Raw genomic sequence first — 23927 nt, forward strand, 5'->3', positions numbered from 1 at the left:
TTAACTCAGAACCACCAGTTGCTGAAGCATAATCTTTTGCTGTTGGAATCTGAGATCTTACTTTTTCTGTAACATGAACAGTGTAGTTAGGAGTTATTTCTGAGTGCTTCTGCTAGAGTGACTATTTGACTGGAAAACCTAAAGAGGGCAGTGTATTTAATTCCCTAGGAAAAGAAATGTGGGATTTAAAATTACATAATGTACCTTGTTTTGTTGCAGAGTCTATTCTTCATCAGTTGTTTATTGTCCGATTCCTTGGTTCTATGGAGGTGAAATCAGATGACAATCCAGATGTTGTTTATGAAACAATGCGCCAAATTTTAGCTGCCCGGGCCATCCATAACATCTTTCGTATGACAGAATCACATTTATTAGTCACTTGTGATTGTTTAAAGTAAGTAGTAACCTGTCCCTCAAAAAACTGTGGGAAAAAATATTTATATACTTTTAGCATAATTAACATTTTTTTCCTTAAATTTTATTTATTATTATAGGTTAATTGATCCACAGACACAAGTTACAAGGCTCACGGTGAGTTCTGCATGTTTAAAGCTTTAAGTCTCTTTGTACCTATACACATCTTACACATCTGATAATCTTGACTCTGAATATTTGGATATGGACGCATGAATTATGATTGATTTTTAGGTGGCTATAATTGAGTTTATGGCCATCTCTCCAAAAAAAGTTGTAACATCCCATGTAGTTGAAAGAATCAGTGCAGTCTGGTGTGATATTTAGTATTTATATTTATCCGTCAATTAGGGAGCATATAGCATACACTAAAGAAGGTAGCTCAAATAGTAAAGCATCTGCCTACAGTGCAGGAGACCCTGGTTTGATTCCTGGATCAGGAAGATCCCTTGGTCAGAAAGATCCCCCGAGAAGGAACTGGCAACCCACTCCAGTATCCTTGCCTGGAAAATCCCATGGACAGAGTGCAGCCTAGTGGGCTACAGTCCATGGGGTCACAAAGAGTTGGACACGACTGAGTGACTAACAAAGAAACTAACAAATTAAGGAATTAAAAGGCCAACATGGTTGAGTTTATTTTATAATTATCTATTTTGAAATAGCTGCAGGTGTATGCTTGTTTAATCATTTAATAACAGAGATCATATTTGTTACTGAATTTGACTTTGTAAAATGTGTTAATGACTAATAAATTCAGTATTCAATAACCTTTTAATGTTCCTGGCAATCCAAACCAAATGTGAGATTGTTTGTTCTTGGATTACCATTCCGTTAAGAAAAATGATTGACTCTAATGTTCTGTTTATGTTATTTAATAACTAAGTACATGTGTTTGTCATATATAGAAGCGCTGTTACAATGGTCTGAAAAAATCTCACGTTTGCTTCTGATGTTTTCTGTGCAGTTTCCATTACCCAGTGTAGTTCTGTATGCTACACATCAGGAAAATAAGAGGCTTTTTGGATTTGTTCTTCGGACATCAGGAGGGAGAAGTGAAAGTAACTTGTCATCAGTCTGTTACATATTTGAATCAAACAATGAGGGTGAAAAGGTACATGGCTTTTCAAAATGTGTTTCTATTGTAAAATATATGTCAAAGTTCTTACTAAGATTTCTGGATAAAACTCCCAAACTTTGTCTAGTCCAACTGAGTTGCTTCACCAAAGCCTATTGTTTTGAAGAAAGCTGAGCTGATGGGTTAGGCTATCTGACTCCACAGACCTGTATCTTCCTGGCCATTGAGAGCTGGTGCAATCTTCTGGCTTCATTAACTTGTCTTGGGAATGCAAAATATTCCCATAATCAGCCATTTCCAAATATCTCCAGCTTAGAATAGCAGCAGTAGCTGCTTGCTTTGTTCTTTGCAGCTTTACCATCTTAGTGATGAATCTGAGATAACAAGAAGTGAGGGACTTGAAAGATGTGAGAGCCAGTGGTAGAAGCTCACAGACTGAAGAAAATACACAGAGGCTTGGTTTGGGGGCTGGAACATTCTTAAATCAACTTTTGTTTGAAAAAGTATATTATAATGAGTTATGAAACTATTTACATCAGCCATTTGGATACTTGAAATTATCACCTTGATGTATGAACTGTCTGAGTTTTTCTTACTTTTTCCCCCTTTAGATTTGTGATTCTGTTGGATTGGCAAAACAGATAGCATTGCATGCAGAATTGGTAAGAATCTAAGATACTTAATTATCCAAGAGTATTAACTCAAGTAATCTAAGAGCTTTTATATTAACAAGTAAATAAAAATGATTTTGCTATACAAAGTTAACAATAGATGCTATTGCTGATATATAGCATTTAGAATTTGGATAAATGGCTAACATTAGGATGTAAATTTTGGGTGTGCTTTCTCATATAAATGCAAATAATAATTTGAAAAGGTTACAAAGCTAATATTAATTAAAAGGTAGTTACTTCATATTTAATTCATCAGTTGTATTCATCTATTTCTCAGGATCGCAGGGCATCAGAAAAACAAAAAGAAATAGAGAGAGTAAAAGAGAAGCAACAGAAAGAACTCAGTAAACAAAAACAAATTGAGAAGGTATGCAGTCCTAATGTCTAGATCTTCTCTGACCAGATATGATGTTTACATAAAGTTTCCTTAATTCAGCACTGTGACTTTCATATTGGAATTTTCAAGTGAAGGTTCCATTTCCATTCGCTTCGCTACCTCATAAACAGATGATTCACAGCATAGCAGAAAAGGATGACATTTGTCTTCTTGGCTTTACTGCTCGGCTTGTGGGATCTTAGTTCCCCAACCCTGAATGAACCCAGGCCCTCAGCTGTGAGAGCGCAGAATCCCAACCACTGGACCACCAGGGAATTCCTGACATCTGTCTTCTGATACAGTGTTTACATTATAGTTACACTGACATGTAGTGTGACTTGTTGTTCAGTCGCTAAGTCGTGTCCCACTCTGCAACCTCACAGACTGCAGCATGCCTGGTTTTCCTGTCCTTCACTATCTCCCGGAGTTTGCTCAAATTCATGTCCATTAAGTCAGTGATGCCATCCAACCATCTCATCCTCTGTCGCCCTCTTCTAGTGTGACTTGCTATTTAGCAAACAAACTAATATTCCAGTGAAGGTTGGAAGGTTGTCTCCTCAAAACAGGTCTTTTGAGAGGAGATATGTATGGCTTTCATCAGTGGTAGTTAAGTAGGTATGTCTGTATATACTTTCTCTAGTTTATAGTGATAGCTAATAATGGCCTGAATGTAAGTTGTTAACCGTAAAAATGCAGATGATGAAATGTTGACTTTGGTAGGATTTCTAGAACAGTGTCAAAATATACTTTGGTGTTAACATTGGTTTGTGTAGTCTTTGTTTTCAGTAAGTTGCCAGAATTATGCATACATATTTATGACAGACGTATGGAAGTTGCTCTCAAGTATGTATTTAACTGCTTAGTTTTCCATTTGATTGCATATAAATTAACTCAGTTTCTTTTCTGTCTTTTCCAATAGGACTTAGAAGAACAAAGTCGGTTGATAGCTGCTTCCAGTAGACCAAACCAAGCCAGTAGCGAGGGGCAGTTTGTTGTCCTTAGCAGTAGCCAGTCAGAAGAGAGTGATTTGGGAGAAGAAGGAAAGAAGAGAGAGTCAGAAGCATAAACTTATCCTTGCTTTTTGGTTGATATTTCTCCCCCCTTGGAATTTGTTGACAATTTCTGTGGTAAAATGGCACAAGGTAACAACAATGTTGAACTATCAAGGAGACTAAAATTTGTATTTGCTTAACTTCATTTTTTAAACTAATATTGACCTTGATAACTTAGGTTTGCATTGATTCTTTTTTTTTTCCCTTAGAAATAATATACTATGCAGTAACTTTAAATTCCACATGTCTGAAAGAAACCTGTTCATATCCCTGAAGTAGATTGCTGAAGGATTACAGTTGCTTAAGCCTTTTCTTCTTCCCAATTGTGAACTTATTACCTTGCATTGTAATTGGCTATGACCATAAGAAATCATTTATTCTTCAGCTTCAGATATTCATGGATATGCTCCCTCTCTTTCATTAGGAACATTTTGCTGGCAGTGAGGAAGCTTTTGACTGAATAGGTTTAAAATCCTTATATAGAAAAATTTTCAAGTTTGCCGATATTTTAACAGTGTTAAATGTGCAATAGGACTTTTACAAAATAGAGGTTTTAGACTTAAAGTTTCACATTGTGGCAGGTGGTACTGTAGATTTCAGGGCGTTTTCTTGGATTGCTTGCATTTCTCTGATGTACACCTGATGCCAGTGGGAAAGAAGCTTAAGTGTCTTCATTTCAAGATTGCTATAGCCCTTGGCATTTATTATCACATTCTTAGTTCTCAGGTTGGGACTTGAATTATTGCTGCAGAGCAGTAATGGTTAAAATAAGATTTTGGAATTTACTGAAAGGGAATTTTTGTTGTTGTTGTTCAATAAGTTTTAGATTAGGATTTAACATGTAAAGATTGTTACAGGATAAATACATTGTATTTTCTGCATTGTGTGAAATAATTTTTATTGAAAATCAAGGGACATTTAGAAAGAAGTTCTATAGCAATTATGTTTCCTGCTTAAAGTAAAAATTCCTAGAATTTAGTTTAAAAATGTAATCTTTTAAATTTCAGACTGATACTCACAGTATTTTCATAATTCCATGTTTTTATAAAATACCGATCACCACTTTATATCCGTGTAGGCAAATAATATGTGAGCAGAGAATAATTTGCACTAATTATTGTAAATACTTATCCTCTTTAAATGAGTATAGTAAAAGGTCTAATTCCATGAAAACCTGAAAAGCAATTGAGTGCTTGGTCGAGGAGAGTCAACCCAGGAAGGATTTTAACCTGGTGCCAAGGTTAAAATGACACTTCTCTACTGCCTAACTCTATGATAGAACTTGATTTTTTTTTTTAACTTGGATTTTTAACATTGCTGATAGAAATTATATTCCTGTGTTTCACATGTAAAAGTACATATAGCCACATTAAATATATTGAATAAAATATTTTACATAGTCATATATTTAAAATTTTCAAGAGATTAGCCACTAATTTTACAAGGAAAAAAGCCTTTTGTTATTTGACATATAGTTTTTTCTTCTTAGTTCTGATTTAGAAATGGCATATAGTTCTCAGCTGTTTTACAATGTATATACACTGTTTTCTCTAGGAATGGAATAGATAATTATATATAGGATTGTGGTGTTTTCTTTAGCCATGTACCAAATGGGAATAATGATTACTTAATAATCATTATTCTGAAGCCTTATGTTACCAAAACATACAGTAAAAAAGTAGAAATTCATGGAATACTTTTTGAAAAGAGTTTATTTTGTCCTTGCTAAAGGGAATGCTTTCACAGTAGTTTGTGCATCATTCCTTTTTGTAGAAATTGAAATTTCTTCTGTGATCAGCATTTGGTTAGCCATGGCACATCCTGCTTTTAAGACCTTTTTGAGGATTAGTAAGCTTTTTGTCTCAGTAAGTCTTTTGTTTATACTACAAGGTTGCCACCTCACTTAGTTCAGGTGTAACTTGTCAGCCACCATGCAAGGAAGGTGGTCAGCATTAGGAGACAGTGTTAACCAGGCTGGTGCTTTGCATGGTAGCAAAGCGTTGCCCTTGGTGAGCACTCTCAGTCAAAATGTAGATGAAAGGTAAAGGTACTGAGACTTAGGGATGCTGGACAAACCTGTGGCTTTTCTTAAGTCATATCTTGTTCGGAATTTTCTACAATAACACACTCGTGCCCATAGGTCAGACCAGAGCGCATTCCAGTGCCAATCAGAAGTCATGTGTGGGCTTAACAATGTTAGGTGATTCAACTTCTGTTTCGTTACTGTAGAACCATGTGAACTATTTCCATTATGGCAGATACTTAAGCATCAACTTTAATAAATTCTATGTTTTGTTTAAAGAAGGCTCCCCATGGATTTTTGCATAACATTCAAGCTGATCTTTGTTCCCTTTGGAAATCCCTTCAAGCTTTTGGATGCTCTGGTGGTAACGGCATTAGATTTTGGGATATCTTTCTTAGATTCAAACTTGCATTTAATGGTTTTTAGACATTAACAAAACGGATTCTTTAAAAGGAAAGAAATTAAGTCTACCTAATACTGCGAGGCACTCATGTTCCCTGTGTCAACAGTACTTTTATAACTATGGTAATGAAGTCAATAGACAGCAAACTAATTATTCCTTCCCCCCTTGTAAAATTGAGAAAACTTGCTAACAAGGAACCAAAACTGTTATCTTGAACATAGTCCCCAGTCTAGTGTTTGCAGTGACTATAATGATTATAGTCACGTGTTTAATTTCAATTTCCTTGTGTTTAATTTCAAAAGAATTTTCAGATTCCACAGTATAGAGGTTGTAAATTTATGTTACTTTTATGCTTGAGAAAAGGATATTAGGGTGTTCATACCATTCTATGTTACATGTAATCATGTATAGTAAAGGCATCTGAGTTCCTTTTGAGTTATATATAGGAACTGCAAGTATTTGAGTTGAATCCTCATATACATGCTGACAGTCTAAGAGCCTATGTTTTGCAAAATCTGTCACCCAAATTAATAAAATGAAAATATTAACATTGACTTTGATAACAATTCCCAAGCATTCAAACTATACTTTAAATATTCAAACACATGGATTGTAGCAAGCAAGTCTTTGACTTTATTTTTAGCAAGTTTGGCTTACTCTTCTTTCATGAGATTTTTTTTTTTCTTCCATAGTAATTAATAATACATAGAAAATTGAAACTGGAACTATATTATACTTTTTAACTAATCTCTTGTGGCTGTACTCATATGTAATTTACTTAGGTTAATATGAGAACCGGGGAGTAAGTTATAACTAATGTGCAAAACCGCTTTGTATATTTGGTGATTTTGTAATGTAAGTGAATTGGTTAATTCTTATTTCACTGATACTATTAATCATGTATATGCAATTAAAAATTATGCTACATTTCTCTTTAGAATTAAATTTGAAGAACCTGACTTTATGTAATGGTGGTATACATGTGGAGTGGAGAACTTATTTTTTCATTATGTCAAAATAAGTATTCCTGATAAGGCTTCAGGAAATATGCTGTTAGGAGATTTTTAATGTATAATAAAGTCCATGATTTTTTATAGTCTTTTTTGTATGAAATATCTGGTATATACTCTTAATTTTATTGCTCCGAGTAATTTCAAATGATGCTTATACAACAAATGGACTTTTTCTTAATCTTGTATGATAACTATTACACGTCTAACTCTATTGCAATTCCATAACAACTAAAATGTGGGGGAGGAATGTCACTCATGAGGAAATAGTACTAATTCATATCTAGTGACTTTTTTCCTTTTAGAAAAATTAAGGGACTTTTCAGTAATTACCCTAGACATGTTACAGTATATACTTGCTGTGCTTGGTCCTAGTCAAAGGGATTCCTATAGTTTAAAGGACCAGGTTATTGTGTATGCCAGCTTACGTGGGTTGGGCCTGTAATTGTAATACTAATGAATATACATCTGCTGTGCTCTCTGTGGTTCCCTATAACATTTACCAAGTTCTGTTCTACTGGCAGTTTCTGTTTTAATTTGTTTTGAATTTTATGAAATGTGTACATTCTAGGAGGTCCAGGGAATAGATGAAATTAACTTTAGAATTATATAATTTATCTAGGTGCATGTATATCCTAAACATATTTGTATATGAACATACATATATTCTAGCACTCATTTATAAACAGACACCACACTTTGATTTAAAAAAAAAAACTATTCATGCCAGCTAGTTTTACAAATTTTCTATGTGAAAACTATATTATAAAAGTAATTTTAAGTCTGTACTTACTGAAATAGTCTATATAGCCATGAATCCCTACATCAGAAAGAAATCATACAGCTTCAGTTTCCGTAAGAAGGACCGTATTATGCCAAAAAAAAAAAAAAAAAGTGTCTGCTAAGACTGAACACCTAAACGTCAAGCTATAACTGACTGGGCCTGGGGCATAACCGTGCCCCTCTGTTCTCTGTTGATGTGCCATATGATGGTACACAGGTGTGGCTGAATGAATGTCTTCTCAGTTTCTTTCCTCACTTCCACATCCAGAAACCTGTATGTAAATGCAACACAGAATATACAGAAACAAATTGTAAACGAATATCTATAACTGCTTCTACCAGTGAGCCACTCCTCTCTGTCTACTGGACTGGGCTCAGTGTAGAAATCATAAACCATCATCCATTTGAAAACACTTTTAGTTTCTGTTCCGGTGATCACATGAACCAATAAATGGTAATGCTTAGCCAGGGTTTTGTGGAAAGAAGGAATACATGTATCCCATTAATGATGAAACTGCAATTGAAGTGTCTCTTTCAGCTGAATTACCTCAGTACTGCACTCTACACATAAACAGACACTAAGCTGGTCTTGGGACTTCTGTACAGGAACAGCTAATTTCTAGGATCATGTACTTGGATCAGTACTTTATTCATTGTCGTCACTAAGGCATTTTATATATGTATTTCTCTATAAAAAGTATTACTATTAAGAATTATCTTGAATTGTCAGAGGTAGCGTTTATTATTTTGGGCACATAAAAATATGAATTCATACATTTAATGTAAGATTAATATAGCATTAGAACTGATAATCTTAGTTAATTGAAATTTTTACTTTGGGTTTTATTTTTATAAAACTGCCTTTCAGAATGCTAGCCATCTATTGAGAGGCTATGTTCAGAATGACTCTCTGAAGAACCTAGACTGCATTGAGATTTTAGTCGCCAGGTAAAGTGAGAAATACAAGTCAAATTTTAAGAAAGACAATCTGCAGATCTGTACCTTTTCATCCAGAATAGTTTGATTACCAGGTTCCTGTGAAAATTCCTTGTTCATAAAGGTCGTATTCTTTGTAAAGGACATAGGACTTTAGACGATTGGGTAATGGAAGAAATGACATGAAGACGGGGCAGCGCAGGCGTAAACGTCCCATACACTTCCGGATCTTGAGGCGGCACAAATGTTTAAGAGACCGAGGGTTTGCTAAAATGCAAAACAGGCACATTATCCAGAAGGAATAAGAATTGATTGATTTTTCAGTCATCTTAGCCAATGTATTTTATACTTAAGCCACCAAGATTTTCCTTTGTTGTGACCAAATTGTGAAGTAGCTTTTCACTTCTCATTGCAAATCTTGCAGCTATGGTTTCAGACCACGTTATGTTAGAGTCCAGAGACTGGCATCAATTATAGGTCTGGCCTGTAAGACGTAAAGCTCCTACATCTACATGTATTAACCCCCTGTCCTGCCCCTCGGGGTCAGGCTAAAAACTAAAGATTCCATGGGAAAATTAGATAAAAGAAATTCTTCTTAGGTGCTACTGTGAAACAATTTTGTTTGAAGGGTCATTTACTATCCTTTAGAGTCTTAGATCTTAGCATTTTCTCATCCCAGTTTTTAGTGCCATTTCATAGATTTTTTGGGTTTTTTTTGATATTTATTTACTTATTTGCTTGCATGGAGTCTTTTTTGCAACTATCAGGATCTTCATTTTGTTGTAGCACAGTAGTTGCGGCATATCGGCATGTAGGATCTTTGTTCCCTGACCAGGGATTGAACCCATGTCCCCTGCAATGACAAGCTGATTCTTAACCACTGGACCATCAGGGAAGCCCCATTTCATAGTTTTTAATTCCTGTGTCTATGGTGTTCCATAGGATCAAGAGAAAATTATTATCTACCTATATAATAATTAATTATGTAACAGATTTCATCTATTGGGAAATGGTTAATAAGTACACATTAAGTATATACAATAACATTTTTTAGGTAGGAATAGTCTTTTTCTTGGTTTCTTCAGGTCAAGCTTTTAACTGAAGAGAACAATGTTCTGCAAAACAAGAGTTCAATTAGTATTTTTTGGTAAGAATGTTCAAGAAAGATACTTACTCAAGATAAAATGGATTTCTGACCAGAGCCCCTGTTTTTGGAGCACAGCTTTCAACTTTGAACAGATCCTAACTTGGTCAACATAATCCAGCATCACTCGAACAACCTTCCCAGACAGATGCTGCAGCCATGACAAAGTTATTACTTCACAGAACTGAGGAAGAAAATCAGAACCATGAAAGTAAATGAAAAGCTTAAGTACATAGTCATCAAAAGAACACTAAACTCAGAGTCAGGAACTAAAGGTTTCAGGTTCTTCATTTACAAACGAAGGTGTTGAACAAGAAAATATCTCTTGACTCTTAACATTGGGAAAAATGCATACATGCATGCTAAGTCATTTCAGTTGTGTCTAACTCTTTGCAACCCTGTGCACGATAGCCCTCCAGGCTCCTCTGTTCATGGGATTCTCCAGGCAAGAGTACTGGATTGGGTTGCCATTTCCTCTTCCAGGGGGTCATTGGAAAAAATATTTACTACTAACTCTCCTGAACTTTGTAAGATACAATGAGGATTTAAAAGAGACTGTTAGATAATATTTATTATCCCTTTTGTTTGCCCACACTGCTGTCTGGAAAAAAGATTACCTTTCCAGCTTCACTTGCATTTAGATGTGGCCACCTGACTATGTCCTAGCCAATGGGATGTCAGTGGAAGTGTGAGCAACTCCCAGAATGTTGTTACAGAAGAGCAAAGTGTGCACTCCTTCCTGCCAGCCATCCTGCTCACTGCAGTATGGGTGTGAGTTTCTCCTGTGAATCATGGAACTGTCCAGTTAGAACACTATTTACATTTGCCTTTATTTTATGAAAGGGGAATAAGCCATCTTATTAGAGCCACCTTTATTTGGGGTTTTCTATCATTCATAACATAGTCCCACCCTGATACTTGAAGCATAAGATAGTTTCTGCCTTTAAGTGATTTACATGTCCTTAGACAAGATAAGATGCCCATGTAAGAAGGCAAATAATACTATATGAAAAATCAGGAAGCCACACAAGATGACATATTACCTAAATTAACCAAGTCATTCATTTATTATAACCTAAAAGTAACTTACAATATTAAAATATTTGCTTTTTATTTTTCAGAATTGATCCAAAGATTTTTTTCATTATATTTTCAGATTTTAACAATATGAAATCAAGTATTTATAGTACATCTACTCTGAGCATAGATCTGTAAGCTGATAAAGGTGAACAAAAGCTTACATTAATGTATTTGTAGGGAAGACAGATAATCAGTAAAATATTAAAGAATTTTAGAAACTGGTAAAAGTTTATAGAACTTTATAAACTGGTAAAAGTTTATAAAAGCATTAAAGAGAATGATTAAGAAGCAGAACTACCTTAAATAAGATTGGTAGGGAAGGGCCTCTCTGAAGAGGTAGCACTTGAGATGAGGCCTGAAGGGTGGCAGCTATTTGAAAAATCAGGGCAAAGGCTCAAGTTGGGGAAAACAGAAGTGACCAGTTAGGCAGGGGGAAAGTAGGAGACTGGTGTGAAGAAAGCAAAGAGGAAAATGTCTCAAGAAGAGGGAAGTCAGCAACATTTACTGGGATTCTTTTTTCACCAGAAAGTGACAGAAAAGAAAATTATTAATCAAATGGTTTAGAGTCAAAAACCTAGAGTACAGGGAACCCAGAAACATTCTAGCTAGATAACTCATTTCTTCAAAGAAAAAGCATAACTGTGATCATATAAGGCTGCAATCATTCTTCACAACCTTGTGCAGATGTTGCTTCATTTGTGAAATTCCCTGAGTAGAGTTAAATCACTTTTTCCTCCAAACGGTTTCTGTACTTTTTTCATCTTTCTGTCATCAGGTTTATCATATATTTATCATATTAAAATCTTTCCAACCAGAGCTTCAGGAAAGAATGGAATTTTATCTGTTGCTATAGTTCAGGGCCACCAATAGTAACGACAGGGTGACAGCTGCTATGGTGTGTACTTACCATAGTATCTTTGATAACTGTAGACGTCCAGCCTTCAAAAGCATAGAAAGGATGAGCTTTGTCTCCGTGAGGACAATCAAAGCATCGCTCTGTGTCATACCCATAATTCAGCAGCATCCTGAGCATGACTTCATCTTTCAGAGTGTATTGCAGGGCCGATGGGAAATGTAAAGGGTTGACTCTGCAGAAGTAATTAACGTTCGCCCCGTGCCGTAGCAGCAGACTTACCAGCTCATAGTTGCCCATCCTGAGGGCTATCTGGAGGCAGTTAACTGGGTCTTGATTAGGCAGAGCTCCAGCACTCAGAAGCAGCTTAACTGAAGAGAGGTCACCATTTGATACAGCGAAATACAGAGCTGACTTCCTGTGGTCATCGTAGTGTTTGCGGATTCTCTGATCGAGCATGAAATTCACATCAAATCCCTCCTGGATGAGAAGTTCCAGGCATTTGGGGTGTGCTCCTGCTGCTGCACAGTGAACTGGACTGATGCCACTCCGCTTAATGGCAGCAAAATCAGTAACGGGAAGCAAAACCTTAAGAGCTCTGAGAAAGAATTTCAAAGTGCATTAAATTTTTTTTTTGTTAAGATGCAGCACTGACCTGTTTGTAACTGCTTTATACTGGCACTGGGTGGTATAAGTAACAGGTAATATTTAGACACCTCAACCAAAAAAAAAAAAAGGCATAGTTCTTGCATGCAAAATCTCTAATACCAGGTAAAGTTACAGGTCTAAATAAAAAATTCAGAATTATCCCAGTCAGTGAGACCCAAGGCTCCCTGCATTGCCAAGTGACCTGATAATAAGATGGTTTTATGTCTCTTGAGTGGCTACAGAGGATATCTGAATTTACCAGTTCCTAGCTGGTCCAGAGTTTCTTAATTTAAAAGGGGGTGTTGAAGTTGGAGGATCAGAGATGAAGAATATCAAGTTCCTAGAAACCACCCCCCAATCCCATAGCTATTACTATTTCTATTTGCAGTAGTGTGGTTGAACTTACAACAAGTGACCTCTGTCAGCTGCTACATGAATGGGCAGGTGACCTGAATTCTTAGGGACGTTGGCATCAGCTCCATACTCTAGCAAGAGAGTCACCGAGTCTGGATTTCCTCCGCTAGCAGCTTCAAGTAAGATGGAAGAAGAGTCAGAGGCCTGACCAAGAGCATTAGCTCCTAGGAGGAGAAAGAGTGATGTTATGCGAAGAGTCTTTTCACTGTACTGCTTAAGTATTCTTAAGTATAAATACACGTGCTGGCTTTCAGAGTAATTTTATAAGTTACATGTTTCTAACTTAAGAATCCCAGGAGAAATAATTTCATAGGTTTTATTTTCAGACCTGCATACAGAAGCTTGCTTATCTCATAACACACATATAAGATGGCACTAACCGTCCTGTTGAACTATGTCACCATGAATCTAATTGGATCTTATGGTGGAAAAGGGTATTTGTTCTGTTTTAACTTGTTGCTAGGAGACTGTGCATACTAAGAGACACTAGCTGTTCTTAGTTGAAGTTGGAGACTGCTGATAGTTAAAAGGGTATATAGTACAGTACCCTGTAGGTTAAGTGCTCTGTGAATGGTGTGGGGAATAAAAGTATAGACAGGCTGTCTTCTTGAAGATCTCAGGGCTGGGGCTGTGAGTGGGGCTGGGGTTGTAAGTGGGACTAGGGAGTGAAGGAAGGAGAAAGGAATTTGGGGTCAGTTTTGGAAGGCCTCTGAGTAAAATAGGCTTTCAACAAAGAGTAGCATTTGAATGGACAAAAGAAAAGGAGGACACTCTGGTCCCCTTCACAGCTCATGTAAAAAAAGCTATGGTGACTTTAATTTAGTGTGGATTCCATAATCATTAGAATATAAAATGGCTGCTCCAGAACCCCATTTCTAGAATCTTTAAGAAGTGTCTAATAAGCCCCCATGTAATGAGTACTCACTATGTACTAGTTCCTTTATGTATATAGTAATTTCTAAACTTCACAGCCCTAGGAAGTAGATGCTAATGTCTTCATTTTAAAGATGAAGACACTCAGCTTCATTGAGATTAAATTACTTCACCGAGATGCACAACTGGTCAGCAAGGTAGTCAGGATTCATGCCAGGTGGACCTGACCCAGGGCCTATATCTATGATGACGCTATGTTACCAGTCTAGCACTGCAGGGTGGTAAATTAATATGATTTGGAATGAGACAGCTGTGGGGTCAAAGCCTGGCTCTGTTATTTAGTAGCCATATGCAAATGACTGTAAAGGGGCTTACCTAAGGGAGATGCTCCCTCACTGAGGTCAACCCATATTGGTTTGCTTTTTTTTTTTTAAAGGTTAAGGATTTAAAATCTGTTGCTTGTTTCTTTATATTTTAATCAATGATCTACACAAAAGGTTGCTCTTTTTGTGCAGATGAAGGATCCAGTGTTTACTTTGTTTTTCCAGCTAATGACCTGAGCCATCTCTGACAGTGCTCATATCATTTTACTTGAAATGTTTTATGACCATTGATTGGGAACTAGCCTCTCCTTATATGATAGGAAGGATTTAGGTAAGTCTAAAAAGCAGAAAGTTGTTCGGTGCAGTCTAGAAAATTGGAAACCAGGACCATCTGTTGTTAGAGAAAGAAATAAGGCTCTGGACACAAATGGGGAGGAAAATAAAGAAGATAATTCTAATATTGGGACTTTATGAAATCTTGGGAAAGATTTGCTTGTCTGAACAAGAGCTTTAGATAATACACTGCTTCATCTCACAGTGTCATCAATGGGGGGTCTCCTCAAAGACAGTAAATGCCAAAGTTCTCTGAGTCAGGGTCTCTGCGAGTTAAACCAGGATCTAAGATGTCCATAGCTACAGCACTGGTGGCAGGAGAGGATGTGTTGAAGGGAAGTCCTGCAACTGGTACCATCGCCGAACCTCACTTTTCTCAAGGGTAAAATGAGAATTATGCCTACCTCACAGGGTTTGCAGAAGATTGTCTGAGGTAAAATAAGCAGATTAATACCTGGTGCTGAGAAAGTAGTCAACATATGTAAGTTGCCTTCTTTCCCCTTCTCTCAGAGTTTTGTTTATTACTAGAGAGGAGAACTGGGACTCAAAAAGAAGAAATCAGGAAGAATTTCCTAATAATTCATCTGGTAACAGATTGGACTGCCTCATCACTTAGCTCAAGCAGAGAAAACATATAGAGGATTTTGTGAAGTCTTTCATTCTATGAATCTAAAAAAGAACAGTCACACAAAAAAATTAAACAGAAAGCAACCATCCTCTTAACATGGTCAGGGAACATTAAGTAAAAGAGTAATCTGCAGCCTAGTAATTTCAGGGAGTCTACTTCAGAGCAAGTAAGAAGTATTCAATCCCTATTTTAGGTTTTTTTCAGTAGCTAATGTATTAACATGTACTTTCATGAAATATTAAGTTAAGCTTAAATGAAATGTTAACTTATATTACTTTGACGCTCTCAGTGAAGAGAACACTTTGGTCATGTTACCCTTTAGTAAAAGTGTGCTGACTGTATAGAAAAATCTTGCCTTTCCGCAGTAAGAGTTCCATGATTTCAGTGTGTCCACTTTGGGCAGCAAGAGCAAGAGGAGTGAATCCGTAGGAGCTCTGTGGGTCAGGGTGTGCCCCGGAAGCCAGCAGGAGTGCCACTATGTCCCGTCTGCCCAGCTTGGCTGCTTCGTGGAGTGCTGTCCTCTTGTTGGCACACAACAGATTGACATTGGCTCCATGGCTGATCAGCAAGGAGGCCATATCGTAGGAGTCCTGTATAACAGCTGGGAAATTGGAAGTGAGGGAGCCGTCATGTTCAACAGGAAATTCAGGCCAGAGTATCTGATGAGCTAGTTTCCCTCAGACTTCTTAAGGAGTTCTTCCTACCTGCCCCGCATGTGCCAACAATTTGTGCTTAGGAAAAAAATGAGGCACATATTAAGTAATATTAATAGCGTTTTAATCAATATGGGCTACTTGCTTTTAAGTCATGACCAGTTATTCATTGTCTATTGGCTACTTATGGAGAAGGCAATGGCACCCCACTCCAGTACTCTTGCCTGGAAAATCCCATGGATGGAGGAGCCTGGTAGGCTGCAGTCCATGGGGTTGCAAAGAGTCGGACACGACTGAACGACTTCACTTTCACTTTTCACTTTCATGCATTGGAGAAGGAAATGGCAACCTACTCCAGTGTTCTTGCCTGGAGAATCCGAGGGACAGGGGAGCCTGGTGGGCTGCCGTCTTTGGGGTTGCACAGGGTTGGACACAACTGAAGCGACTTAGCAGCAGTAGTAGCATTGGCTACTTATGGGCTGAAAAACAAGGTTTTCATGTATCATCTTTATGTTCTCAAGAAAATAGGAATTTAAGTATCCAGTACAGCCCCAGGAATGTTTGTAGTTGCTTTATATAAAGAAAAACAAAAAAAGCTATAATTAGGAAATTATTTTTAACCTCATACTTTGTAAACCAAATTCTCTAACTGGTATTTCTGCATTTATGCTGTTAATCCACATTTGGATGATAATCTTTAGTCCTTTAAGATTCTAGAACTTAATTTATCCATCTCCCTATCCATTCACTAATTGTTGGCACCAACTGTGTCTGAGGAATCTTGCTAGGTGTCAGACACTGAATCAGAATGAATTCTGCTCACCACCATTTATAATGTGCCATATAAAGAGCTGCTGCTGCTGCTAAGTCGCTTCAGTCATGTCTGACGGCAGCCCACCAGGCTCCTCCGTCCCTGGGATTCTCCAGGCAAGAACACTGGAGTAGGTTGCCATTTCCTTCTCCAATGCATGAAAGTGAAAAGTGAAAGTGAAGTCGCTCGGTCGTGTCCGACTCCTAGCAACCCCATGGACTGCAGCCTTCCAGGCTCCTCCATCCATGGGATTTGCCAGGCAAGAGTACTGGAGTGGGGTGCCATTGCCTTCTCCGATATAAAGAGCTATAATTGCTCTAAGACTAGAAATATGGAGTACTGAAGGGTATTGGGTCTTTTTTAAATCATGGAGTTGGCACTTTGTGCCTTTTCTAGAAACACATGTCCTTTGTTTTAGGAAATAGCTTTCTTGACTTGTGTCACTGATGGCATACTGCCGCCACCTTGTGTGTTCTCTTACTAGTATTTCTGTTATTCACATGTTGCCCTTCTTCAGTGGTCATCCTAGTTCTCTTAGTTATTTTTCTTTCCTGTTTTTCATTTCTTTTCTTCTTCTTTTCAGTTATGTAAGATAAAGCTTACATAACTTTATCTTGTAGCATTTAAAAAATTTTCTACCATATTTTTAATTTTCAAGAATGTTTTTTGTTCTTTTTTTTAGTGTCCTGATATTTTATAAATTTTCATTGATTTTTCTGAGAAAATTAATGATAACTCTCCCTTACATTTTATTTTCCCTAAATAATCTGTTTCTTCCAAGTTGTTTATCTTTGCTTGTTGGAGACTTTTCTCAGATAGTCCTTGGATATCTGCTCATGATTAAGAATTGGAAACTAAAAATCTGATTGGAAATTCTAAACACTGACTTAACTGAAGGTTGATATGCCTGGGCCATTTGTTGGGCAACTTCCAATTTCACTATTTTTAGTTCTTTCTCCTTGAGCTGATCAGAGAAGCCTTCTCTTGGAGGGTGAAGTTCTAGCTGCCAGCTTTCTAGAATTTGGTGGAGGAGAGCTGGGAGATCTCAGCTTGTGTTTGTTTCCTCCAGTGTCTCAAATCCAGTATTCCTGCCCTTGCCTAATAATCTCCAGTCCTGAGAACCTTTGCTCACACTATTCAGAGAATAAACCTCCACAATTTTGCTGGGGTAGGGGAAGAATCTGACCCAGGGGAAGAATCTGACCCAGCAGGGTAGATTGGGAGAAGTAATCTAGACACCTGAGTACTGGTTTCTTAATAGTTTTCAATCAATTTTTCTATTTTAGCTGCTGTTCTTCATCCCTGTGTTCCAGGAGGTAACTATAGCCAACAGTTTCCAGGCCTTTTGATACAACTGCACTGGTTTTTGGCTTTTCCTACTCCAATTTAAGATTTGGCTTTCTTGTCACTTATTACTCATTGATCTGCTCTTCTGATTTTTAAAAATCATGTTACTCTTGTCTCTTCCAGTCTTCCCATTCTTCTGTATCTTAACCCTTTAAAACATTTAATGAACTGTACTTCTCCTGAAGACTCAGGAGGCAGCAAAATTAGTCATTCATATTTAATCTGCCGACTTTACCCAAACACTGGCCGCTTCTTCCTACTCTGCTCCTCTTCTATATTTCTTATACCAAGATTAACTTGTTCAGCTGGCGTATCAGGCAAACAACCAGCTCATAATTGGGCAGAAACTTTGCCTCACCTCGCAAGCCAGTCTATACAAAGCTTCTTGAGAGTCAGATATGACATGTGGTCAGTTGGGACTAGTGACAGTGCTGCAACTATGCACCAAAAAGCTGCGCCTGTGAAGCCCCTGGGTCTAGAGGAGACACAGGCCACAGACCATTCTCCAGAGCCAAGGTGTTAATTTACCTGTAAGAAGAGGTGAATTGCCTTCGACATTCTTGGCATTTGGATTGCAGCCATTGAGAAGGAGAAAACTGACGTTTTCTAAGAGGCAATTGCTGACAGCCAAAAACAGTGGCGTTTCACCATTGTGGGTGGTTTGCTCCCACACACTGAGTTTTGAGGCTGAAATAAATCCATTAGACCACACAGATTAAAATATGAAAATAAATTTTAAACTTATTTCTCAGAAGCATCAAAGAAGAGTTGTAAAGGGAGTTTACCTTTCAGGGTGATTTCCAAAATGTTCTTATTTAATTGTACTGCAGCCTTATGGAGAGGAAGCCAGCCTATCTCATCTGCTTCATCAAAAGCTGAATGGTACTTGGTCAACTGTGACAATACGTCTTCCTTACCTATTAGTATGTCAAATGAGGACATATTCACATTTGGCACACGTACAAGGCAGCCCATACTGCTTCTGAATTCCATCATCAAGTTTAGGGCATGAATGAAATTCTGACACCACCTTTTATGAAAGACAAATGTAAATCGCATAGGGCAAATAAGGGCTTCCCTGGTGGCTCAGACAATAAAGAATTCGCCTGCAATGCAGAAAATCTGGGTTCGATCCCTGGGTACAGAAGGTCCCCTGAAGAAGGAAATGTCAACCCACCCCAGTATTCTTGCCTGGAAAATTCCATGGACAGAGGAGCCTGGCAGTCTATAGTCCATGGGGTCACAACAGGTCAGACTAACACACATGCAGGGAAATAAGCGGTAAGGTCTTTCATCTAGCATTCCATATCACCTGGGTCTGTGAATACCTGTCATCTTATTACGTACAGAAAACAGTTCTGTTCACTGAGGAGCCCAGGAGCTCTTTGCTAAGTTGTGCTGAAGTAGTTTCTCTCAGGAAAGCCCATATCAGACTCCTGACAATCAGCTGTGGACTCCACAGCGTTCAGCATTTGGGAGATCCTGTTTCTAGGCTTCCTGAACTCAGAGGGAAAATGCTGCTAGTTGTCACCATCACATCTTACCACAAGTTGAAGGGGATAGAATAAGAAGAGTACTTAACTGTCTCTATTGTTTCAACTATCTTCTTATAGTAAGCACTCAAAAAGCTGCAGGGGAAAAAAATATATGTGAAATTCCAAAAATGAGGGAAAAAGTTAAGGATATAAAGCAAAAGGAGATAAAGGCAATAGTAGTTAACCAGGAGTAAACTTATAATGAGGCCATAACTGAGGCATAATAGAAATACTTCAAAACGTAGCATAACCCTTTATGTGCTCCAAAGAAGCTCCTCTCTCATGTGTCTTCCTCATCAGTTTCTTTAGGGCAAGAATTATGAGAACCCAGATCACACTTGGCCCTCAATCGATACTTGCTGAACTGAATCAAAGCTGTCTAGGATGGAAATGTCATATTATCACATTAAAATTTAAATGGCCACTCTGTAGTGTCACTGAGTTTAGCAAAAATTATTTTTTTAAAAAAGTAAATAATCATGGTGTAAGATTTTAAAAAAATATTCATGGTCAGAATCTGTGCTCAAAAAACACTATTAGCAGTTTTTTTAAGTAATATTTTTATTAAAATATTTAAAGTTTTAAAGAATAATTTATGGATCTTACATTACTTTTTAAATCTAGTAAATAACAATTATCACCTTTCCATTTTTCTTTTGATTATTCAATGAACCTAGCTTGAAGAAAATAAATTCCCTTAGACAATCTGTCCTGCTTACAATCTGGTCAATCAAATTCTCTTAAACATTTAAAACTGTACTTAGTGATTTAGCATTGTATTAGTTTTCTATAACAGCTCTGTGAAATTACCACACACTGAGTGGCTTAAAGTAAGACCAATTTATTATGTTCTGCAGTTCAGAAGTACAGAATAGGTCTTACTGGACCAAGGTCAATGTGTTGGTAGTGTTGGTTCCTTCTGAAGGCTCTACGGAAGAATCTACTTCTTTGCCTTTTCCAGCTTCTAGAGGCCACCTGCATTTCTTAGTTCATTGACCCCTTCTTCCATCATCAAAGCTAACAATGTTGGGCCATGTCCTTCTACCCAGCCATCTCTCAGGATCTCTTTCTTCTGCCTCTCTCTTCCACTTTTAAAGACTCTTGTGATTACATTGGGTCTGGATAACCTAGGATAATCTCCCTATCCTAAAGTCAACTGATCAGCAATCTTAATTCCATCTGCAACCTTAATTCTCCATTGCCATGTAAGGTTACATAGTCATAAATTCTGGGGATTAGGACTGGACATCTTTCTGTTCAGGGGGGAGTGCTTTATTCTTCCTGTCTCAAGTATATGCTTGTTTCCTAATTCTTTCAAGTACCTGATCAAATCAGTAAACCTTGCTAAGTATCATACAATTCTTTCAAATCTAATCTTATAACTATAGTCAACCTTAATTTCTTTGAAACATTTCAATACTCAATGTAAAATCATGACTTCAAAGTTAATCACAAGGTTAATATAAAAGGTAATCCAATGAAATCCAATTTCTTTATAACACTTTTAACTATGTAAAGATTATTTTAAAGATTGCTTCTAAATTTAACACAAAAGTGTAGGAATAGTGTGACCAAGAACAAAGACTTTGAAGCCAGGCTGTCTGGCTCTTTACTTACTAGCTCTGTGACTTTGGGTTAGTCGCTTAATTTCTCTATGCCTCAGTTTCTTCACCTCTAAGTGGGGATAATAACAGTACCTACCACATAGACAGGTAATGAGAATTAAAATTTAAATGAGTTAATATTTATGAAATGCTCAAAAGTGTGGCACACAATCATTCCAAGTGAGTGTTACTTTAAAAAATAAAAAAACCCAACTCTAGGTTTGATAAACTTCAACATCTCTACATTTAATTTTAAAACCTCTTGGAGTTAGAACACATTTATCCCATTTTACCTCCAGCAGGCAAATAGAGGTCATCATCCCAAGCAAACGGTTTATGATAACTACTCAGGGGCTTGAAACTGCTGACCAGCCAGACAGCATTTGACTAGGCGTGTGTGGCTGCAGACGGCCAACCGCAATATCCAGGGCAATTCTCTAGCTGTCACCATCACATCTTACCACAAGTTGAAAGGGACAGAATAAGAGGAGGGGTCCATGAGGTCCTCTCCTAGTGCTGTCATATCAGAACTCTGAATCTGCACCCTGCCGAAGGGGTAGTCTCTTCTGGGTTTAAGTTTACATAATTATTCCTTCTGATTTGAATAAAGACTTTACCCTCTCCCATCCACCCCACTAAGACTGACAACTTGTGTCTCGCTGGATTTTTACTTTTCCTTGATGCATTAGGGTTTTCTAGCCCTTCGAATTCTCATCTGTTTCTCCTTTTTGATTTCCAGTCTGCCTCTCCTCACCCATATTTGTAACTAACCTCCTCCAACTATTTTCTTTACTGCCTAATTAAATTCTGAATTATTTTCTAATTTCTCCTGTCTGGTCAGACATCGTCTCATAGATACTATTTAAACGATAGTGCCTTGGGTTCTGACTCTCTCTTCTGTTTTTGTCATAACACTAGCAACATGCTTATGACAAGTCTCAACTGTTGAATACCTATAATGCATTGCCAAAGAGATACCATTACCTCTCATCCTCAGGTGACTGCTGTGCAGTTCCTGGCTTGTGAATATCCTGTAAACTCTGTTGAATGATGAGCTGGGTGTCAAAGTCATCATCGATGTCTTCATCACTGGTGTAATTATCCATGTGGAATGCAGACAGATTTACTTTAAAGTCAAAATGAATTAAAAATATTTTTCCAGTTGTGGAAACAGATTATCAACTGATAAAAATTATAAATGAAATTCAGAAAACTAGAATAAATCATAGGATTTATAAATGAAAAAATGCAAAATTTAGAACACAAAATATTCATTTACAAATTTTTCAAAAACTCCACAGATTCAACATAAATTAGAAATTTTCCATGAGTAACCATCTACTTAAAAGCTTACTCGGGAAACACAAGTTTTCACATAAAACTTAAGTCAGTACCATTGTAACGATGAAAATGTTCATATTGTTCTATTTTAAACTTAGCTTACGAGTTTCTCTCAGTGATTATAGCATTCACTCAAAAGAATATCTTTCCTACATGCAGTGAGTATTATGCTAAAAATATTTTATTAATTATTAAAAATAAACATGTTATAGCAATAAATGTGCTCTCATAATATAACATGTAACTGGAATAGTGGGGGAAAGCCCCAGTATATTTTATTAGGCAATATCTCAATGGCTTTAAAAGAACACTTCAGGTTTAACATAGAATAGGTTTGATCACATACCAAAGACGTTTTACCTTTTGTTATATCCTCTAGGACAGCACTGAAGTTTTCACCGTTAAGGATTAGCACATCAGAATTTTCATTTATATTTAGGATCTCCACTCCCCAGTAGTGACTATTCCATTAATAGCTTTACTATAAATACTTGATCATAAGACAGTCTGGCACATTCCCCTTGTTTTTTACATGTGGTTTAGCTCTGTTTAGAAACATGGTCTCTTTACTTCACTGCTGTATCCATGAAATTTAAAAGATGAAACATTTCATTCCTGGAATAAAATGCTTCAGCAGGAGGCTGACCGTGTGAGGTGAACTCTTCCTCTGAGGACTCATGCACATAGTCATGGCAAACCAGAATCAATTTTTCATGTAAGAGAGGCCAAACATTTTGCTCTGAGTGAATTATCAAAAATGACTGTCTCTATGGTCCTGATTCACTGGGAAGCTGCACCTACATTTTCTTTGAATTACAGAGCTGCAGCCTAAAATATCTAGGGAATCTTAAAGAAGGAATTAACTCCACACAAGATAATAAAATTTTGACTATGATTTTGTTTTGTTGAAATGTTTAAAAATGGATAATGTACACTAGTATTAAGATTGCCTACTAAATAATAAGAATATTAACTATTAAAAATAACACAGAGCCCACCTGGCATTTCCAATTAAATGTGAAGCAAATGCCAAGAAGCATGATACCACCTCCAGTGTGCAGGATCTCCCTCCAGTTGTCTTACCGCCTTTGCTTGTCAGCCTCAGTGCTTTGAGTTTCCTTTCCTTGTCACAGGGGGTACTGTGAGAAATATGGATCTGACGTTTTAAGAGTAAGACAGAAGGGGTTTAGTTCTGAAATTGTTTCAGCGTTTTCCTTATTTACAATTTATGTATTTTAAATGTTTGTGTATAATCACAATGGTTGAATAGAAAGTAAATTATTACTGAAGCTGATGAAATGACTTAACATTGTGAAAAAGATAATTTTTGATATTAGTTAAAATTTTATCCAGCTAGTGTTCCCAAATCTGTTTTTCACATATATATCAAACTAAAAAAAGGAACTAAATAAAAGTTTCAAAGATTTTCCATATGACTCCAATACACATTTCATGTTTTTCTTCACAGTTGTCTGTGATCTCAAGAATCCATCCGGAAGGCTGTACTCCAATCGAGAGTGGCATATCACGGAGGAGAACAATGTAAGACCATTCACAAAGATCACCTAAAAGAATTACTCCAAGATACTTGTAT

At 37.0% G+C, this 23927-nt stretch overlaps 2 protein-coding genes across 6 annotated transcripts in view; one reads left to right on the forward strand and one right to left on the reverse strand.

The window, feature by feature from the left end:
* APPL1 (adaptor protein, phosphotyrosine interacting with PH domain and leucine zipper 1) overlaps nucleotides 1-7110 on the forward strand; it is a 32998-nt gene extending 25888 nt beyond the window's left edge. The window contains exons 17-22 of the mRNA XM_040246426.1: nucleotides 220-394; nucleotides 495-531; nucleotides 1379-1525; nucleotides 2101-2151; nucleotides 2441-2530; nucleotides 3459-7110. Of these exons, the coding sequence (XP_040102360.1) occupies nucleotides 220-394; nucleotides 495-531; nucleotides 1379-1525; nucleotides 2101-2151; nucleotides 2441-2530; nucleotides 3459-3605 (647 nt within the window). The 3' untranslated portion in view covers nucleotides 3606-7110. The remainder of the gene's footprint in view (nucleotides 1-219; nucleotides 395-494; nucleotides 532-1378; nucleotides 1526-2100; nucleotides 2152-2440; nucleotides 2531-3458) is intronic.
* ASB14 (ankyrin repeat and SOCS box containing 14) lies at nucleotides 341-23872 on the reverse strand. 5 transcript variants are annotated; one of them, XR_005722093.1, is made up of 12 exons: nucleotides 22694-23872; nucleotides 21977-22118; nucleotides 19435-19481; nucleotides 18639-18770; nucleotides 18382-18540; nucleotides 15398-15643; nucleotides 12878-13049; nucleotides 11878-12421; nucleotides 9921-10074; nucleotides 8813-9013; nucleotides 7821-8082; nucleotides 341-421 (listed from the first exon to the last, which is right to left on the reverse strand). XR_005722093.1 is itself a non-coding variant. In XM_040246429.1 (11 exons), the coding sequence occupies exons 2-10, from the start codon at nucleotides 22096-22098 to the stop codon at nucleotides 8835-8837; spliced, it is 1527 nt and encodes a 508-aa protein (XP_040102363.1). In that variant the 5' UTR covers nucleotides 22099-22118; nucleotides 22694-23872; the 3' UTR covers nucleotides 6087-8082; nucleotides 8813-8834. The 5 variants fall into 5 exon arrangements, 4 of the variants coding, with proteins under 4 accessions (XP_040102363.1, XP_040102361.1, XP_040102362.1 ...); XM_040246429.1 differs by lacking the exon at nucleotides 341-421 and having other exon boundaries at nucleotides 6087-8082; nucleotides 12106-12421; XM_040246427.1 differs by lacking the exon at nucleotides 341-421 and having other exon boundaries at nucleotides 6087-8082.
* Nucleotides 23873-23927: the final 55 nt, after the last annotated feature.

Source organism: Oryx dammah, unplaced genomic scaffold (genome assembly GCF_014754425.2).
Source record: "Oryx dammah isolate SB20612 unplaced genomic scaffold, SCBI_Odam_1.1 HiC_scaffold_9, whole genome shotgun sequence".
NCBI classification, from domain to species: Eukaryota; Metazoa; Chordata; class Mammalia; order Artiodactyla; family Bovidae; genus Oryx; species Oryx dammah.